This window comes from Erythrolamprus reginae, chromosome 5 (assembly GCF_031021105.1).
Source record: "Erythrolamprus reginae isolate rEryReg1 chromosome 5, rEryReg1.hap1, whole genome shotgun sequence".
In the NCBI taxonomy this organism is placed as follows: Eukaryota; Metazoa; Chordata; class Lepidosauria; order Squamata; family Dipsadidae; genus Erythrolamprus; species Erythrolamprus reginae.
Window position 1 is genome coordinate 101,634,750 of NC_091954.1, and position 17,704 is coordinate 101,652,453.

A 17,704-nucleotide genomic window follows, 5' to 3' on the forward strand; every position below is an offset into this window, starting at 1 on the left:
CCTGCTAGAACTGGTTGATCTTTTAGGGCCAGGATGGCGAACCCAGCGGTGGGCTACACGCCGGAATGCTAAATTGTGCTCGCAGCTGCGGCTCATAAGTTCTTGCAGGACCAGCGCGATTTTGCTACTGCACCTGTGAAGGAAGGAAAATCACGCACGTAGATGCAGGTAAAACCTCGCCAAGACACAATTTTGCTACCTCCACAGGTGCAGCAGAAAAATCGCGTTGGTTCTGCAAGAACTTATGAGCCGTGGCGGCAAGCACAATTTAGCGTTCCAACTCGTAGCCCACCGCTGGGCGAACGTATGGCACATGTGCTGGGAGTGGCATGCCAGCCATTACCTGTTACGCTTCTGGGTTCCCGCCAGCTGATCTTCGCGCATGTGGGAGTGCTGAGAACTCAGTGTGCATGGAAACTGAGCTTCTGGTTTCCAGTGTGTGCATATGTAGCGGCCAGCTGGAAACTAGAAAACCAGATTATCCTGCAGAACGCGGCCGCGAGAGCCATCGTGGGGCTTCCCAGATTCGCCCACGTATCTACAACACTCCATGGCCTGCATTGGCTGCCGATCAGTTTCTGGTCACAATTCAAAGTGTTGGTCATGACCTTTAAAGCCCTACATGATATTGGACCGGAGTACTTCCGGAACCGCCTGCTACCGCACGAATCCCAGCGGCCGATAAGGTCCCACAGAGTTGGCCTTCTCCGGGTCCCGTCGATTAAACAATGTAATTTGGCAGGCCCCAGGGGAAGAGCCTTCTCTGTGGCGGCCCCGGCCCTCTGGAATCAACTCCCCCCGGAGATTAGAACTGCTCCCACCCTCCTTGCCTTTCGTAAACTACTTAAGACCCACCTATACCGCCAGGCACGGAGGATTTGAGACACCTTTCCCCCAGGCTATTATAATTTATGTTTGGTATGTATGTGCTGTTTGGTTTTTAATTATGATAGGGTTTTTAGTTTTTTAATATTAGATTTGTGCCATTATAATATTGTTTTTATCGTTGTTGTGAGCCGCCCTGAGTCTTTGGAGAGGGGCGACATACAAATCTAATAAATAATAATAATGATGATGATGATGATGATGATGATGATGATAATAATAATAATAATAATAATAATAATAATTATTATTACTATTATTATTATTACCGGTGTGAATGCCAGTAACCAGAAGCTCAAAATGCTTGTGTCATTTCTGAGAATGTACTATATGCAGGTAGCCCTTGACTTATGACTGGTTGCTAAGCAACCATTCGAAGTTACGACAGACCTCCACAAAGGTACGGTAGTTACAATCTGGTTTTAACTTCCCCACATTCATGGGATCACATTTTGGGTGTTTGGCAAATGGTCTGCATTTACAATGGCTTGAATTGTCATTGTCACACAATTGTGATTTATTTAGTTATTTATTTATTTATGGAATCTCCTCTGAGGACTGGGGGATTTATCACTTTTTAAAAAATTTCCTGTTCCTTGCAAAAAATCAATAAATCATCAATTGGTTACCATGGGTTTGGCTAACCTGAACATTGAATCATCGCAGTTTGCTTAATGACCACTCAATTATGGATGTAATTCCAAGGACTACCTTTATGATCTTAGATCAGATCTGTACCTCATAAGACATATTTTACATATCCTATACTCCATCCAAATCTGCAGCTTAGAAATGACTAAACTGACACAATCCAGATGTTGCCAAACCCAGAAATTCCAGCCAGCCTTACCAAAGGTGACATATGCCACCTCCGGGCTACTTTGGAGAGAATATCTCCAGTGCTCCGAGCATCAAAACACACATTAGATATCTTTTTTCCAATTCTCCTGCTGAGAAACATGTTTGCTTATTTGTATGCACAACAGTGGCGAATACAGAAAATGTAAAACTTGATATTTTGTTTGGCTGTCAAATAGAATCCCGGAGATCCAATTTGGTTGAAGTATGTGGGCTCTGCGGCATAAAATGTCGATCTGGAGGCCAAGCTGCAGATCTCATGATCAATTGAGCTTCTGAAAATGCTCTAGGGGTTGAAAATTGATCACTTGTTTTGATACAGGAATACAATTTGTTACCATGCATATGCCACTACCTGAATCACAATTATACCCAGGGAATCATATCCCGTCTCTTTAGCTATATTCTGTACCATGGAAACCCAAGGCTCTATTTAGAATTATGTAAATTATCTGTTTTTCATTTCCATAATTTATTTGACTAACCCAGAGTTGGGGATCCTTCAAGCAATCCGAAAGGATTTCAGCCAACGCCTTTCTAGAAAGAATTTGTGATCTCTGAACAGTACATTGTTTGTTGTCATGGCTCAATAGTTTAAATAGTCTTTGGAGAGGGGCGGCATACAAGTCCAATAAATTATTATTATTATTATTATTATTATTATTATTATTATTATTATTATTATTATTTATTTTATTATTTATTTATTACTTAGATTTGTATGCCGCCCCTCTCTGAAGACTCGGGGCAGCTCACAACACGTGGAAACAAATCATAAATAATCTGACAATTTAAAATATTAAAGATTTAAAAAAGACCCCATATACTAACAGACATACACACAAGCATACCATATATAAATTAGACATGCCCAGGGGAAGATGTTTCAGTTCCCCCATGCCTGACGGCAAAGGTGGGTTTTAAGGAGTTTACGGAAGGCAGGAAGAGTAGGGGCAGTTCTAATCTCCGGGGGGAGTTGGTTCCAGAGGGCCGGTGCCGCCACAGAGAAGGCTCTTCCCCTGGGCCCCGCCAACCGACATTGTTTAGTTGACGGGACCCGGAGAAGGCCCACTCTGTGGGACCTAATCGGTCGCTGGGATTCGTGCGGCAGGAAAATAAATATTATTATTATTATTATTTTAAAAAATGTGAAAATTGATTGCAAAATTGCATGTACAGCTGGACGTCAACTTAGGACAGTGTTTCTCAAATAGAGGGGGCGTCCTCCCCTGATCAGCTGTGTTTCGGGATGAATCTTGCTACTGATACTATTTACAGTCCCGGCAGAGAGTTGGGGGTGTGCGAAATGTTTACTTCTTCCTGGGGAGGGGCACAAAATAATTGAGAAGCACTGACATAGGACAACAATTGAGCTCAAAATTTCTAGTGTTAAACAAGACATTTGTTGAGTGAGTCACAGTTCTTAACTATTTACGGGACCGCCTCCGACCTCATACCTCGCTGCGGCCAGATCCCGTCAGCCAAGCAATGTTGCCTAGCAGGGCCTAGGGGAAGGGACTTCTCTGTGGCGACTCTGACCCTGTGGAATCAACTGGCCCCAGAGATTTGCATTATCTCCTCCTTACCCATCTTCCGGAAAGCCGTCAAAACCTGGCTTTTCCGGCAGGCCTGGAATTAAGATGGATTTTAATATAGAATTTTAAGAATTGCTAATATGGTGTAAAATCAACAGAAAATTTTATACGGGAAGAGAGATAAGACCTTCCGTGGAGTGAGTAATGAGAAAAGAAATGTTTGTATATGATTGATTTTAAGCATTGTTGTTGTGTTTATAACCATTTATTGTTTTATTTTGTGGTGGAGAAAAAAAAATTATATCGAAAAAAAGATGGATGATTAGTACGCATGGTTTTTTAAAAAATGATATATGTGGTTTTATTGATGGTTTTTTTACTGTTTCTTACTTATTTACGTATTTATTTATAAACCATTGTTAGCCGCTCAGAGTCTGTTTCAGAGATAATATAAATAAAATAAAGTAAAATAAAGTAAAATAAAATAAAGTAAAATAAAGTAAAATAAAGTAAAATAAATAAAATAAATAAAATAAATAAAATAAAATAAATAATAAGCAAATCACTGCAGCTGTTAAATTAACAACGCAGCTGTTGAGTGCTTCCCCGCTGGCCTTGCTTTTCAGAAGCTTACAAAAGATGGATCACATGACTGAGACATGGCAACCGTCATAAATGTGAACCATTTGAATTTTGATTACTTGGCCACGGGGATGCTGCAAGGGTTGCACATGTGAAAAATGGTCACAAGTCATTTTTTTCCCTGTGCCGTTGCAGCTGTGAATGGTCACTAAATGAACTGTTGTAAGTGGAAGGCTGCAAAAGTCACAATGGCGCTGAAAAAAGCAATTCAGGATTATGAAGAGCCTTCTCTATAGGGGCCCCAGCCCTCTGGAATCAACTCCCCCCAGAGATTTGTGTTGCCCTCCCTCCTCGCCTTAAAAGGAGGGGGAGGGGCTAAAGATTCATCTATGCAGTCAAGCCTGGGGTCATTAGATTCTACCTCCTGAATGTATCTTCCTTCAGCAGCGACTGTCCTCCTCTTCTTCCTCCTCCTCCTCCCACCCAAATACCATGCTTTTATTTCTTTCCCAATGGGTTTGCATGCATTATTTGCTTTTACATTGATTCCTATGGGAAAAAATGCTTCTACTTACAAACTTTTTTACTTAAGAACCTGGTCATGGAACGAATTAAGTTCTTAAGTAGCTATACCACTGTATATAAATAAGGCAAATAAAAGAAGGGAAAATGGCATACATAGGGATGGACCCAAAAGAAATAGAAATAGAGAATAGACCCTTTCAGCATCCTTGTGATCAAAATATGGATGCTTGGCAACGGACATGTATTTATCACAAATTGCAATGTCCTGGGTCATGTTATTCCCTTTTGTGACCTGAGAAGCAAAGTCAACGGGGAAGCCAGATTCACTAAATGTTAGTTGTTAATTAAACTAAGTTAAGAAGTGCAGTGATTCACTTAACAGTTGTTACAAGAAAGATCATAAAACAGGGCAAAACTCATTTAACAATTGTCTTGAAATTTTGAGCTCAATTGTTTCATTACCCGGCTAGGCTACGTCTTCAGTGCTAGCCTAGCCTATCACATCACCTAGCACTGATGATGTTACCTAGTTAGGTAATGAAATGTCTGCAAGAAAACAGCTAAGCTCAGAGGACACTTAAAAAACACACCACCAAACAGTTTAATCCTGAGCCAAAAATATTTTCTTCTATTATTTTTTCCCCTGATGATATCTAAATTTTATAAAATAATATCAGTGTTGGGCTGAAGACTGTTAAGATATTGCTTGACGTTACATTAAAACTTATTTTTCTTTAGTGGAAAAAAGAAAACCAAGACTGACAATTTTGATTGCAAACCCCTCTTTCTACCAAGTTCTATAAAACCTGCTACTCCTTGAAGATTATCTAACTTTGAAGGCTTTCTCATCTTTGACAACTTTAAAAAGTCTGGACTTCAGCTCCCAGAATTCCCCACCAATTTTTTTTCCCCATTGCAAAAATAGTTGCAAAAAACATTTTTTTTTTGCGGCCAGATTACCTGTAAGCTTTGAGAATTCTCCTTGCAATGGCATCACCAATTCGGTTCGACACAACTTTGTCATCGGCGCAGCTAATAAAAAACTGGTTCTACAGTTTGGGAAAGGAAAACAGAAAGGAATTGCAAATATTTATGCTGCTAACAAAACTGAGTTATTGCAAGTTTTGAATGCACGATATTTGAAAAGAAAACCATTTCTAAAGAAGGAGCTCTGGGATTATTTGTCAAGTTATTTTGTGAAGTCTGATGCGAAGATGTCAGAGAAGATCAGTTTTTCTAAAAGTGGAAATCTATAATTAATAACCCTTCCCTTACAGTTGCTACCTTGGTTACAGGAAAGCACTGGCCACAATCTCAAAGCCTTCTATTTACAAAGACTGGACCAGGGGTCGGCAATCCACAGCTCTGGAGCCACATGTGGCTCTTTCATCCCTCTGCTGCAGCTCCCTGTCGCTGGTCGGCTCCAAAATTGATAGGGTTTTTAGTTAGGACAGGTAGAGAAAAAAGGATGCCGCACTAGGAAACTCTATGGTGGGAGAACTGAACTTCCGGTCAGCGGAGGAAAAAGGTCACTACCGTAGGAAGAGACTCTATGGTGGGGGGAACTGAATTTCTAGTTGGCTCCATAATTGAAGGAGGGGGGCTTCTGGTTAGGACCTTTGTGGATCTTTTGAATGTTTAAGATTGGACTACTGCCAACCTGCTGTGCTCCAAGTGCCTTGGAAACAACTCTCAGGATTCCTGCTGGCTGGTTGAGAATTCTGGGACATTTTATTTCTGAAAATAAACACTTCTGAAAAGCACAAGGTCATGGAAAGCTCTGGCTGAAATACTATTTAATCAAAGAGTGCATCTTGGAATGAATTGCAGAATTCTCAGCCACGTAGAAAGGTTACTTAGCAGACAGACAAATGTTTCTTCAATTCTGGGAGAAAAGGAAGTTTATCGAGAGACGCCTCTTCTCAAGATCTGCATGAAAATGTGATAAATCCCACTCTCTGCAATATTCTTCTCCTGTTCTTTGTGGATTTCAAAGAATTAAATCTACACTTTTCCAGTGGCCTTTAACTATGGTTTATTATTGCAGTGATTTTCATTTGTATAATTATTTACGTTGCTTCTATCGATTATAACATGATAGCATAATGGATTATGCTATGGTATAATATAACCTGCAAAGACTGCAAATAACATTAAGATATAATATTGTTTCATTGTTAGCCACCCAGTTTTTGCAGACTGGGCCAGATAAAATTGCAAGTTAATCAATCAATCAATCAATCAATTAATTATAATAGGAAAAAAATCCCATTGAAATTATGAGAGTTCTGCATATGTGGGAACATTTAATTTATATTTATCTTTGATAGAATTTGAGTATCTTTAGATTTTATTCAAAGAATTTACCTACCAGATACATCACATAAAACCAGGAAAAGTTTATGAGAATGACTAACAATAGTTTCTCAAGGCACACTGATGAGTGAGGGCACATTTGTGGACGTGAAGAAAATAATGAATTGTGTGACTCATTCTGCACTTTGAAGGCCTATCATTTCAACACAGAAGGCAATGTCACAGGCAAAAATTACACAATAAAAGCAGACTCCTATAAACTGAGTACCTTCCAGTTATGTGGACTTCGATTCCTAAGGTCCTCCAGCTAGTATGAACATTACTGAGAATTCTGGGAACATATCTGTAGGGCAATCAATATGTGAAAGTCTAATTTATTTTACTGTTGGCCTGATTCCTATAGAAGATAACATATAAGATATGTGATGAAGAAGAGGCCAAATGAAGCTAGAGGTATAACAAGCAGGAAGAGGGAGATTATGATCCCACTATATATAGTGCTGGTGAGACCACATTTGGAATACTGTGTTCAGTTCTGGAGACCTCACCTACAAAAAGATATTGACAAAATTGAATGGGTCCAAAGACGGGCTACAAGAATGGTGGAAGGTCTTAAGCATAAAACCTATCAGGAAAGACTTCATGAACTCAATCTGTATAGTCTGGAGGACAGAAGGGGACATGATCGAAACATTTAAATATGTTAAAGGGCTAAATAAGGTCCAGGAGGGAAGTATTTTTAATAGGAAAGTGAACACAAGAACAAGGGGACACAATCTGAAGTTAGTTGGGGGAAGGATCAAAAGCAATGTGAGAAAATATTATTTTACTGAAAGAGTAGTAGATCCTTGGAACAAAATTCCAGCACATGTGGTAGATAAATCCACAGTAACTGAATTTAAACATGCCTGGGATAAACATATATCCATCCTAAGATAAAATGCAGGAAATAGTATAAGGGCAGACTAGATGGACCATGAGGTCTTTTTCTGCCGTCAGACTTCTATGTTTCTATGTTTCTATGATTGCATCCAACTCCAGGGGACAACCTTAGAATTTAGAATACATTACTCAGCATACATTAAAATGAAATTTTGTTGCATACAGCTTTCAAAGGGCCTTTCTACGGCCGCTGCCTCCAATCACAAAAATATTCCTACTTATGCACATACAGGCAGCACAATTTATGTCCCTGAAGAATTTCAACCTATATGAAAACTATAAACATAGCCACTAGCTACTTTCACTGAACTAAGCCAGGTCTCCACACATGGCAACTACTTGCCTCTATATAGATGTAGTACTTGCTGTTTTCTATGACGCTCACGTAAGCAGAATGGATTGATTCTTCATGGTACTTAATACCAGCAGACCAATCAGTAGCAGAGCGAAGCACCTAAAAGACAAAACACCAGCTTTTTATATACAGTATATCTATATATCTACCATATTTTTCGGAGTATAAGACACACCTTAGTTTTGGGGAAGGAAAATAGGGAAAAGAATCTGCTGATATTTATCTGGCTAGAGCCCTTAGTCTGGGCAGCTTCAGCATATTATTTTATCCCCTGGTTAGGGCTTTAAAAAATCTTACTTGGCGTGAGTAACAATGAAAGCGCTTGCAAGCCAGTAAGAGCTGGGAAAATCATTAGCACCTGATTAGGGCTGGAAAGAAACATTTGGAGCAAGTTAGAGCAATTAGAAAAACTGCAAATACTGTACTTAGGGTTTGGAAAACATTCTTCATAGAGAGTAACAATGAAAGAACTTGCAAACTGGTAAGAGCTGGGAATATTGTTAGTACCTGGTTAGGGCTAGAAAGAAACATTCAGAGTAATGAAGAAACCCTACAAAGACATGGTTTGGAAGACATTCTTTGCAGAGAGTAACAATGAAAGAGCTTGCAAGCTGGTAAGAGCTGTGAACATCATTAGCACCTGGTTAGGGCTGGAAAGAAACTTATTTGGAGCAATTTAGAGCAATAAAAAACCCTGCAAAGACTTAGGGCTTGGAAAATATTCTTTGCAGAGAGTAACAATGAAAAAACCTGCAAGGTAAGAGCTGGGAAGATTGTTAATACCTAGTTAGGTCTGAAAAAAAAGTTTTGAAAAAAGCTACATTCAGAGTATAAGACGTACCTGAACTTTCAGCCTCTTTTAGGGAGGAAAAAGGTGCATCTTATACTCTGAAAAATACAGTATATATCTTAGATCAGGGAGGTCAAACTTGCGGCCTGCAGGCAGGATGTGTTACAAACTGGCCATGTCTACCTCCGATATTGCGAAGGGGAAAATATTTGATAGGTCACATGATGACATGTCCTTGCGAGTTTGACACCCCTGTCTTAGAAAATCCTATACAAGGATTTTCCAATTCACAGCATCCAGCCAGTTCTAACACAAAAAAGATCAAAAGCAACATGAGAAAATATTATTTTACTGAAAGAGTAGTAGATCCTTGGAACAAACTTCCAGCAGACGTGGTAGATAAATCCACAGTAACTGAATTTAAACATGCCTGGGATAAACATATATCCATCCTAAGATAAAATACAGAAAATAGTATAAGGGCAGACTAGATGGACCATGAGGTCTTTTTCTGCCATCAGACTTCTATATTTCTATGTTTCTATGTTTCTATGGTTGGTTTGTAGCAAATCAAGCTAATGGATTAGTTTATGGTTTCTATGTTTCTAATTATACACAAAGGTCTAGGTCTATCAGGTCTATCTCCTAAGAATCTGCTTCTGGTGGCAAGTCTTAATATTATTTTATGTTGTATCAGCATGTCGTCTGAAGCCCCCATTTGAAGCTTATCGTCGAGCAAACAATGGCATTGGGTGAGATGTGAACCCACTCATTGATTGACTGCAGCTGTTTTTCAGCCTTGCCTGAAGGTGTCGGGACACTGAACATCCAATTATTGGCGAGCTGAGATTGAGCTAAACTCTGTTGCTGACCTCTATCCATTTTCGAAACAGGGAGAAACTAAGGGAATATTAGACAATAACCCCAGACTGCCATTCGCTTCATTCGAGGAGGCAACAAGGAGGGTGAAGAGGAAGGCATTGTTGTCAGCAGAAGGTCTTTTTCCTAAGAAAAGCAGTAGAAAAACCTCAAACAGCTACTGCCTCTATTGCCACGGTTAATGCAACAAAGCATTTCCTTTCTCTTGTCTGAAAAGAATGAGCTCATCTCCTAAAACTCGTACAGGTCACAAACTAATGGACTTAAACCAGACGAAAGCAGATTCCTCAGAACAGTTTCACAATATAATATAATGACAAAGGAAGATCATGAGGACTGCCCTATTGTATGTGTAGGAGAAGGAATTAGCTATAACAGGGGTGTCAAACTTGAATTCATTTTCCCAGCTCCTCCTCCTCCTCCTCCTCCTCCTCCTCTTCTTCTTCCTTCTTCTTCTTCTTCTTCTTCTTCTTCTTCTTCTTCTTCTTCTTCTTCCTTCTTCTTCTTCTTCTTCTTATTATTATTATTATTATTACTACTACTACTACTACTACTAGTAGTAGTTTTCGGAGAGGGGCGGCATATAAATCCAATATAACTTGAAACTTGAACTTGAAACTATTATTATTATTATTATTATTATTATTATTAATTATTATTTATTATTAGATTTGTATGCCGCCCCTCTCCGTAGACTCGGGGCGGCTCACAACAGTGAGAAAAAACAATATGTATTGACAAATCTAATAATTTAAAATCTAAAATAGCAATTGTACATTTAAAAAAATCTAAAAAGCAAGGAACCCCAATATAAAAAACATACATACAGTCATATCATGCACTAAAACTACATAGGCAGGGGGAGATGTCTCAGTTCCCCCACGCTTGACGACAAAGGTGGGTTTTGAGGAGTTTACGAAAGGCAAGGAGGGTGGGGGCAGTTCTAATCTCTGGAGGGAGCTGATTCCAGAGGGTCGGAGCCGCCACAGAGAAGGCTCTTCCCCTGGGTCCCGCCAGATGACATTGTTTAGTCGACGGGACCCGGAGAAGGCCACCTCTGTGGGACCTGACCGGTCGCTGGGATTCGTGCGGCAGAAGGCAGGTATCCTGGTTTACAAGCTCTTGTCTCTCTGAATAAGGTTTTTTTAAAGCCCTAACCAGGGGATAAAATAATATGCTGAACCTGACCAGATTAAGGATGCTAGCCAGATAAATATTTGGTAAGCAGATTCTTTTCCCTATTTTCCTCCCCAAAAACTAAGGTGCCTCTTATACTCCGAAAAATACTATACATGTTTGCAGGCATGAAATCCTTAGGAGTCATGCTCAGTTTGAAAACTTTCTCTTCAAATTGCTGTCCATGACCACAAAACACCTCTTTCTTTGTTCCAGTAGAGTTTCCATAAATCATTTTCATTTAAATAAAAGTTTGATAAACATTTTTTAAATTTGTTTTGAGATGATGATTCTCCTGTTGAAAATAAATTTTATCTAGTCGGGGACCTTGTCTAGCGAAAGCAAAGGCCATCAGATCATAAAGTCAAGGAAGACAAATCATTTTCAATTTCATGGTATTACAAGAGAGCAATCAATTCCATCCACAATCGGCCTCCTTTGAAACTTTTTCTCACCAACTAATTGTGTTTGGGCAAGTCATTGCAACTCCTAAGATTTATTTCCTGTGGAACAAGGAACAAGCTTTCACAACCTCACATTTTTCAGACCATCTTAGACTGCGACTCTCAATCTTGCAAATAATTGAGAAATGTGCAGAGCTTTTCCAGAGAATAGCATCTGTCTTCCTCTCCTTCCCATTCTTCATGATTTAAGAGTCCAAAAACATATTTTTCTCCCACATTGTTTAAAAGAGATATTAATGAAATTGAAGTGGTAAATGGAAGCCTACTTTAGTGATCCAACTGGGAAATGTCTTTTGTTGGCAATTCCAAAAGGCTGCTCAACACTGAGTAACTCTACTTTTGAGTAAATATCCCCAGGGGTAGCTTTGTCTCTGGTTTGAAGAATGATAAAAAATTATATATAGATGTTTTTTTTCAGTGGATAAGAAAAATAAAAGGCCATGGGCCTCTTCCACAGCATCTCCAGGTACATCAGGGATACAGAAAGAAAAAAAGTGGCATTTAATCTATGGGCTCAGAACAATTTCAAGTTTGGAGTCATTTTATATGATGACAGAAGGATTCCAATGCCTAACACTTGGCAGTTATAGAGCAGTTATACATTTCATAAAAATTATAAGACTCTTACCTGCACTTTGGCATTCATAGCCTCGGGCACTTGATAGTTTAACTCATCAGCTGTTCGCTGAGATTTTGGCAACAAGAAAGGGTACGAAAGGGATCTGTATTTGGATTTCATGATCTTGTATCAAGAAAGAAAGAGAGAGAGTAGGGGGGGGAGAGAGAAAGAGAAACCATTAGAAACTTCAGATCGTGCAGAATGCAGCTGCGAGAGCAATCATCGGCTTCCCTAGGTATGCCCATGTTACACCAACACTCCGCAGTCTGCATTGGTTGCCGATCAGTTTCCAGTCACAATTCAAAGTGTTGGTTATGACCTATAAAGCCCTTCATGGCATCAGACCAGAATATCTCCGAGACTGCCTTCTGACGCTCGAATCCCAGCAATCGGTCAGGTCCCAGAGTTGGCCTTCTCTGGGTCCCGTCGATGAAACAATGTCGTCTGGTGGGACCCAGGGGAAGAGCCTTCTCTGTGGCAGCCCCGACCTTCTGGAATCAACTCCCCCCAGAGATTAGGACTGCCCCCACCATCCTTGCCTTTTGCAAACTCCTCAAAACCCACCTCTGTCATCAGGCATGAGGAAATTGATTCCCCTGGACCGTTTCTGGTTTATGTATGGTCTGTAAGAGATGTATGATTGTTTTTTATATTAAGGGTTTTAACTTGTTTCAATGTATTGGATTTGTACTGTTTCTTGTTGTGAGCCGCTCCGAGTCTTCGGAGAGGGGTGCATACAAATCTAATTAATAATAATAATAATAATAATAATAATAATAATAATAATAAGTCAGGCTTGCAAATGTTCAGATTTAAGATGCAGTATGAATGTGACATCATTTTACATCTTACTAGGGCAGTGATGTTGAACCTTTTTTTCCTTGGGCGCTAAAAGAGCGTGCGTGCGTGCTATCGCACATGCACAAGTGCCCACACCCATAATTCAATGCCTGGGGAGGGCAAAAACAGCTTCACCCGTCCCCCAGAGGCCCTCTGGAGGCCGGAAACAGCCTCTTTCCCAACTTCTTGTGGGGCCAGTAGGCTCGTGTTTCTCCCTCCCTAGGCTCCAAAGGCTTCCCTGAAGCCAGGGGAGGGTAAAAACACCCTCCCCTATCCCCCAGGAAGCTCTCTGGAAGCCAAAAATGCCCCCCCAGAGCCTCTGTGCGAGCCAAAAATCAGCTGGCTGGCACACATATGCATGTTGGAGTTGAGCTAGGGTAACGGCTCGCATGCCAGCAGATATGGCTTTGCGTGCCACCTGTGGCACCCGTGCTATAGGTTCCCCATAACTCTACTAGGGATTCAGAAGAGCCCAACATATCCGTCAGCAGTTAATTGAAAAAAACATATGAATCCCACCTTTGTGAAGTTCCAGCGTTGAATAAAGTGCCGAGCTACATCGCGTGCAGCTTTGCCATGGACTACAGAGGCAATGTCGTGCCATGGCATCCTTGGCATGGTGTAACGATCAATAAAATCTGATGGGAAAGCAACGAAAATAAATATCAAGAGCCCCCAAACCATCAGTTACTACTGGGCATGCTACCAACACTTGTTTGGTTATTGTGGGAAACAATATATCCAACACCCTCCGCTAGCAAAGTATCTTATTTGCCACAAACTCATTGTCTCTAAACGTCTCTAAACGTTTACAAATTCATTGGTCCCCACTGACTGTTCAGATATGATTCTAATTTGCAGTGGTGCTTACCAGCAAACGGTTTATCTAGTTGGACCCAGTCTTTAAAGACGAAGTTGCAATAATCTTTTCCATGCCAGAATCTGGTTTCACCGAGAAGCTCTCCAACGCCTGTCTTCAAACTATAAACTGATCCTTTACCTGTTTCAAACAATCAAACACAAAACAGATTTTCTGCCTCAATTATTGTTATCCAAATATTTAATTAATACCGATCATGAAGAAGAGTGCAGCTTCAAAGCAGAGCAAACAGAAGTGGAGTGTTATTCAATAGATTAGAGCAGGGGTCTCCTTGGCAAATGTAAGACTTGTGGACTCGTGGAGTTGAAGTCCACAAGTCTTAAAGTTGTCAAGGTTGGAGATCCCTGGATTACAGGTCTCTTCTCTTCTCTTCTCCTCTATCTACTCTACTCTACTCCCTTCTCTTCCTCCAGCATGCATTAATGTCCCAGGGCAAAGAGCTTTTTCCTATTTTCTTTCTATTTCTTCTGTTTTACAATGTTCACCAGTAACAGTTAAGTGATCACTCTAACAAAGAAGTGTGAACAGAAGTTATATTCATGTTCCTGCATTCTCCTGCATTCTTTTAAAAATTATTTCAGAAGCCTGGCACATTCCTTCTTTATACATCCTGGAGATCAGTGCAGCAATAGTTGGTCTTAGCAATGAGGAGACCCAGTTCCCAATTTCCTATATTGTAATTTCCTATATTGTAAATCTCATTGGCCAGAAGCTGTTCAATGATCATATGGTCCTTATAAAGATAAGAAGATTGTTTTTGTTGCTACCTTGAGTTGGATGAATAGTCTATATAATAACCTAAGGGCTGCCCTACATTTAAGTTGCCCAGGTTTTCCCTATTTTATGGCAAAATTTAATTAATTGATTTTATTTGAATGTCCACCCACCCACCCACCCACCCAATCCATCCGTCCGTCCGTCCGTCCGTCCATCCATCCAACCAACCAACCAACCAACCAACCAACCAACCATCCATCCATCAATTCATTTTTACATCATCCTGTTGACAAACATCTTGAGACCTGTCTTGGAAAGATTTTGACTCTAAAATACGACACACAAATACAATGAATAAATAAAAAAACCACTCACAAGAATCACTGTCTACACTGCTCACACTATCCGCACGATGCAGAGTATGTCGATGGAGCTGTTTGTAGATGCTGAATCGGGAAAATTTCTTGGGTCTCCCTACTCCTTTCATTCTTGAAGTATCTGGGGCATCATCAGTGCATCCTTGAAGAGGTGTGGTCATTGGAGTCTCCACCTGAGGCTGAACAGTTTCAGTTAAAGACTTAGGAAAGAAAAAGGACAAGTACGGTCCAATTTAAGTATGTGTTTGAGTATCTATCTTGATTGCGAAGACTTGACATCTGATATTGATGGTATGTAATCCATTTTAATCAACATTTATCTCTGTCTATTCAGAATATGCTACAGGCCTTAAAGCATATCCTATAAATGAGGATATATCAAACCTGCAGCATCTGTAAAAGCCATAACAACATTAAAATGAGGACGTACATTATAATATAATGCCAATAATGTATTATCACGTAATAATATCATGACATCTAAGATGATTGTACAAATCATGTCATTTGCTTAAAAACATGACACACTTATCATCACTTGTTCTTCTTGCCCAAAGAGGCTTTTGGACCAAAATGAATTAAAGCTGCTTCACACGGAAAACAAATCAGTTATGAACAAAAACCCTCATATTTTCATTCAAAAATTATACAGCCTCACAAGAACTACACTATGTGCTGTTTCTGAAAACACTATATGCTGTTTCTGAAAAGATTAAAGGAAACACATAGCGTGAACTTTAAGAAAAACAGAAGTAAATCTCCAAGCCAATACTGCAAAACTAGTTTGGGTTCCATGGGTTTATACCAGTGGTGAAATTCAAAAATTTTCCCTACTAGTTCTGTGGGCGTGGCTTGGTGGGCAGGTCATGTGACTGGATAGGTGTGGCCAACATTTTAAAACTTTTAAAAATAATTTTTAAACTACCAGTTAACCGGTAGTTAAAAAATGCTTTAAATGTCTTTTTAAAAGTTCCAACAATCAGCTGTGACAATCAGTGCCCACAATCGATTAAGCACCTTAAAAAAAAAAACTTTTTAAAGCATTTTTTAATTACCAAGTTGCCAAAACCAGTAGTAAAAAATGCTTTAAAAAGTAAAAAAAAAAGGTTCCTATGATCGCACAGCACATCTGATCATTGGAACCACTTTTAAAAACTTTTTTAAAGCATTTTTTTTACTACCAGTGCAGGTGAACTTTTTTATTACCAGTAGCATTTCATCCCTGGTTTATTTCTCACTGCATGTTAACAAAAACAAATATTAAAGGAAACGCTTATGCAGTTATTTAAATCACAGTTCTTTTCAACAGATGAAGTCTGGATTCTGAGCCACAAGTCAGAGGGTCTGAATATGTCTAACAGTTGTGTAACCCCTATAGAACATTTCCTGAAACAGCTCCAGCTAGCTCACAACCCCAGTAGGTCCATCAAGTGATGCTTATGTAGGGACAGATGGCTTAAGAATTTAAATTTAATATAACTATTTAAAAGCAATTAATTATACAATTTAGCAATAATTTGGAAAATATAATTATATTATAGAGTAGTACAAATTGGATTTGTTGAAATAAATGTAAAATAATATATCTGTAATATTAGGGATGAAGATATAGTATAATGAATAATGAATGAAAGAAGTTAATGTGCTTGAGTTTTGGAATTTGAATGATACCTGCTTTTCCTTGTATTGTAAGGATATCAGTTAGATATAAGATATAAAATATTCAATATGAATTGATACTTTATTTTTGATAATAAGTAATTGTGGAATTTTCTTTGAGGCATTAAATTAAGATGGGGTTAAGAAAAATGAATGATGAGTAAGAAAGCAAGTAAATGAATGAAGCACAAAGGCCTAGATTTATTCAGCAAGAGAGAATAACTAGCTGAGGAAGTAAGCAAAAGCATTAAAACTTCATTGTAAAATGAAACAATTGGTGTAATCCGGGTGATGAAATTAGACAAAGGAGGTAGCATGAGATTAATGACATATGGATATGAAAATGAGAAGTATTAATGATTAGTAAATAATATATGTTTATTAAGTTGCATTGAAGAATAGAAATATTTTTTTTAAAATTGTAACGAGAATTATCCACTCAGGGAAGGATTTAGAGGACATAAGAGGAAGTAGGAGAGGAGGAGAAAAAGGATAGAGAGTAGGAAGGGATGTAGAGAAGCAAGAAGAAGAAGGAGATGCTAGTAGGAAAGGGCAAAGAAGATATGAGAGGTGGTAGGAAGGAGAGAAAGGAGAGAGACTAGAGGGGGAAGTAGAGCAGGAGGAAGGAGGAGGACATGATAGTAGGAAAGGGGAGAGAAGGCGTAAGAAAATAATTATTAGGGGTGGAATAGCCACCCGAGATAGAAAGAGGGGAGTGGAGAGAGAGAAGATTGAGACAGATCGAATAATACAATTAAAATTGGATTATTGTATTACTATTTTTAAAGTGATAATATATGTATACAGTAATCCCTCGCTACTTCGCGGTTCATCTTTTGCGAATTCGCTACTTCATGGGTTTTCAAAGAGGGCTTAAATCCATTAAATCCATTGAAAATTTTAAAGCCATTAAAAATTCATAAAATTCTTCTGCAGTACTACTGTACTCTACTAAAGAAACTGGTAGGATATCACATGTAGTTCCAGCTGAGAAACATTATAGAATGACTGTTTAACGCAAAGGGTGGGTTTTAAAACTCCAAATACTTGTTAAATACATAAAAAAAAATATTTCCTCTACTTCATGGAAATTCAATTTCCATGGTCTTGGAACGCATCCCCTGCCAAAAACGAGGGATTACTCTATTAAGATATATATAATGTTATGTATGATTTTGATGGGGAGAAAAAAATTACAAAAATAGTTGTCTGGACTGAGGACTTGTATGCTAGGGTTGACAGGGTTGATGCTAGAATATCAAACCAGGGCTGTATTATCCTTCTCATATTTCCTATTAGCTATTC

The 17,704-nt window shown here is 39.1% G+C and overlaps 1 protein-coding gene across 3 annotated transcripts in view; it reads right to left on the reverse strand.

Moving 5' to 3' along the window:
• Positions 1 to 17,704, reverse strand: part of PLD1 (phospholipase D1) — a 195,441-nt gene that overhangs the window by 31,396 nt on the left and 146,341 nt on the right. For all 3 annotated transcript variants that reach the window (XM_070753638.1, XM_070753639.1, XM_070753637.1), the window contains 6 exons: positions 14,739 to 14,919; positions 13,638 to 13,766; positions 13,286 to 13,404; positions 11,936 to 12,049; positions 7,987 to 8,097; positions 5,346 to 5,434 (listed from right to left, as the gene is read on the reverse strand). In XM_070753638.1, coding sequence (XP_070609739.1) covers positions 5,346 to 5,434; positions 7,987 to 8,097; positions 11,936 to 12,049; positions 13,286 to 13,404; positions 13,638 to 13,766; positions 14,739 to 14,919 — 743 coding nt within the window. The remainder of the gene's footprint in view (positions 1 to 5,345; positions 5,435 to 7,986; positions 8,098 to 11,935; positions 12,050 to 13,285; positions 13,405 to 13,637; positions 13,767 to 14,738; positions 14,920 to 17,704) is intronic.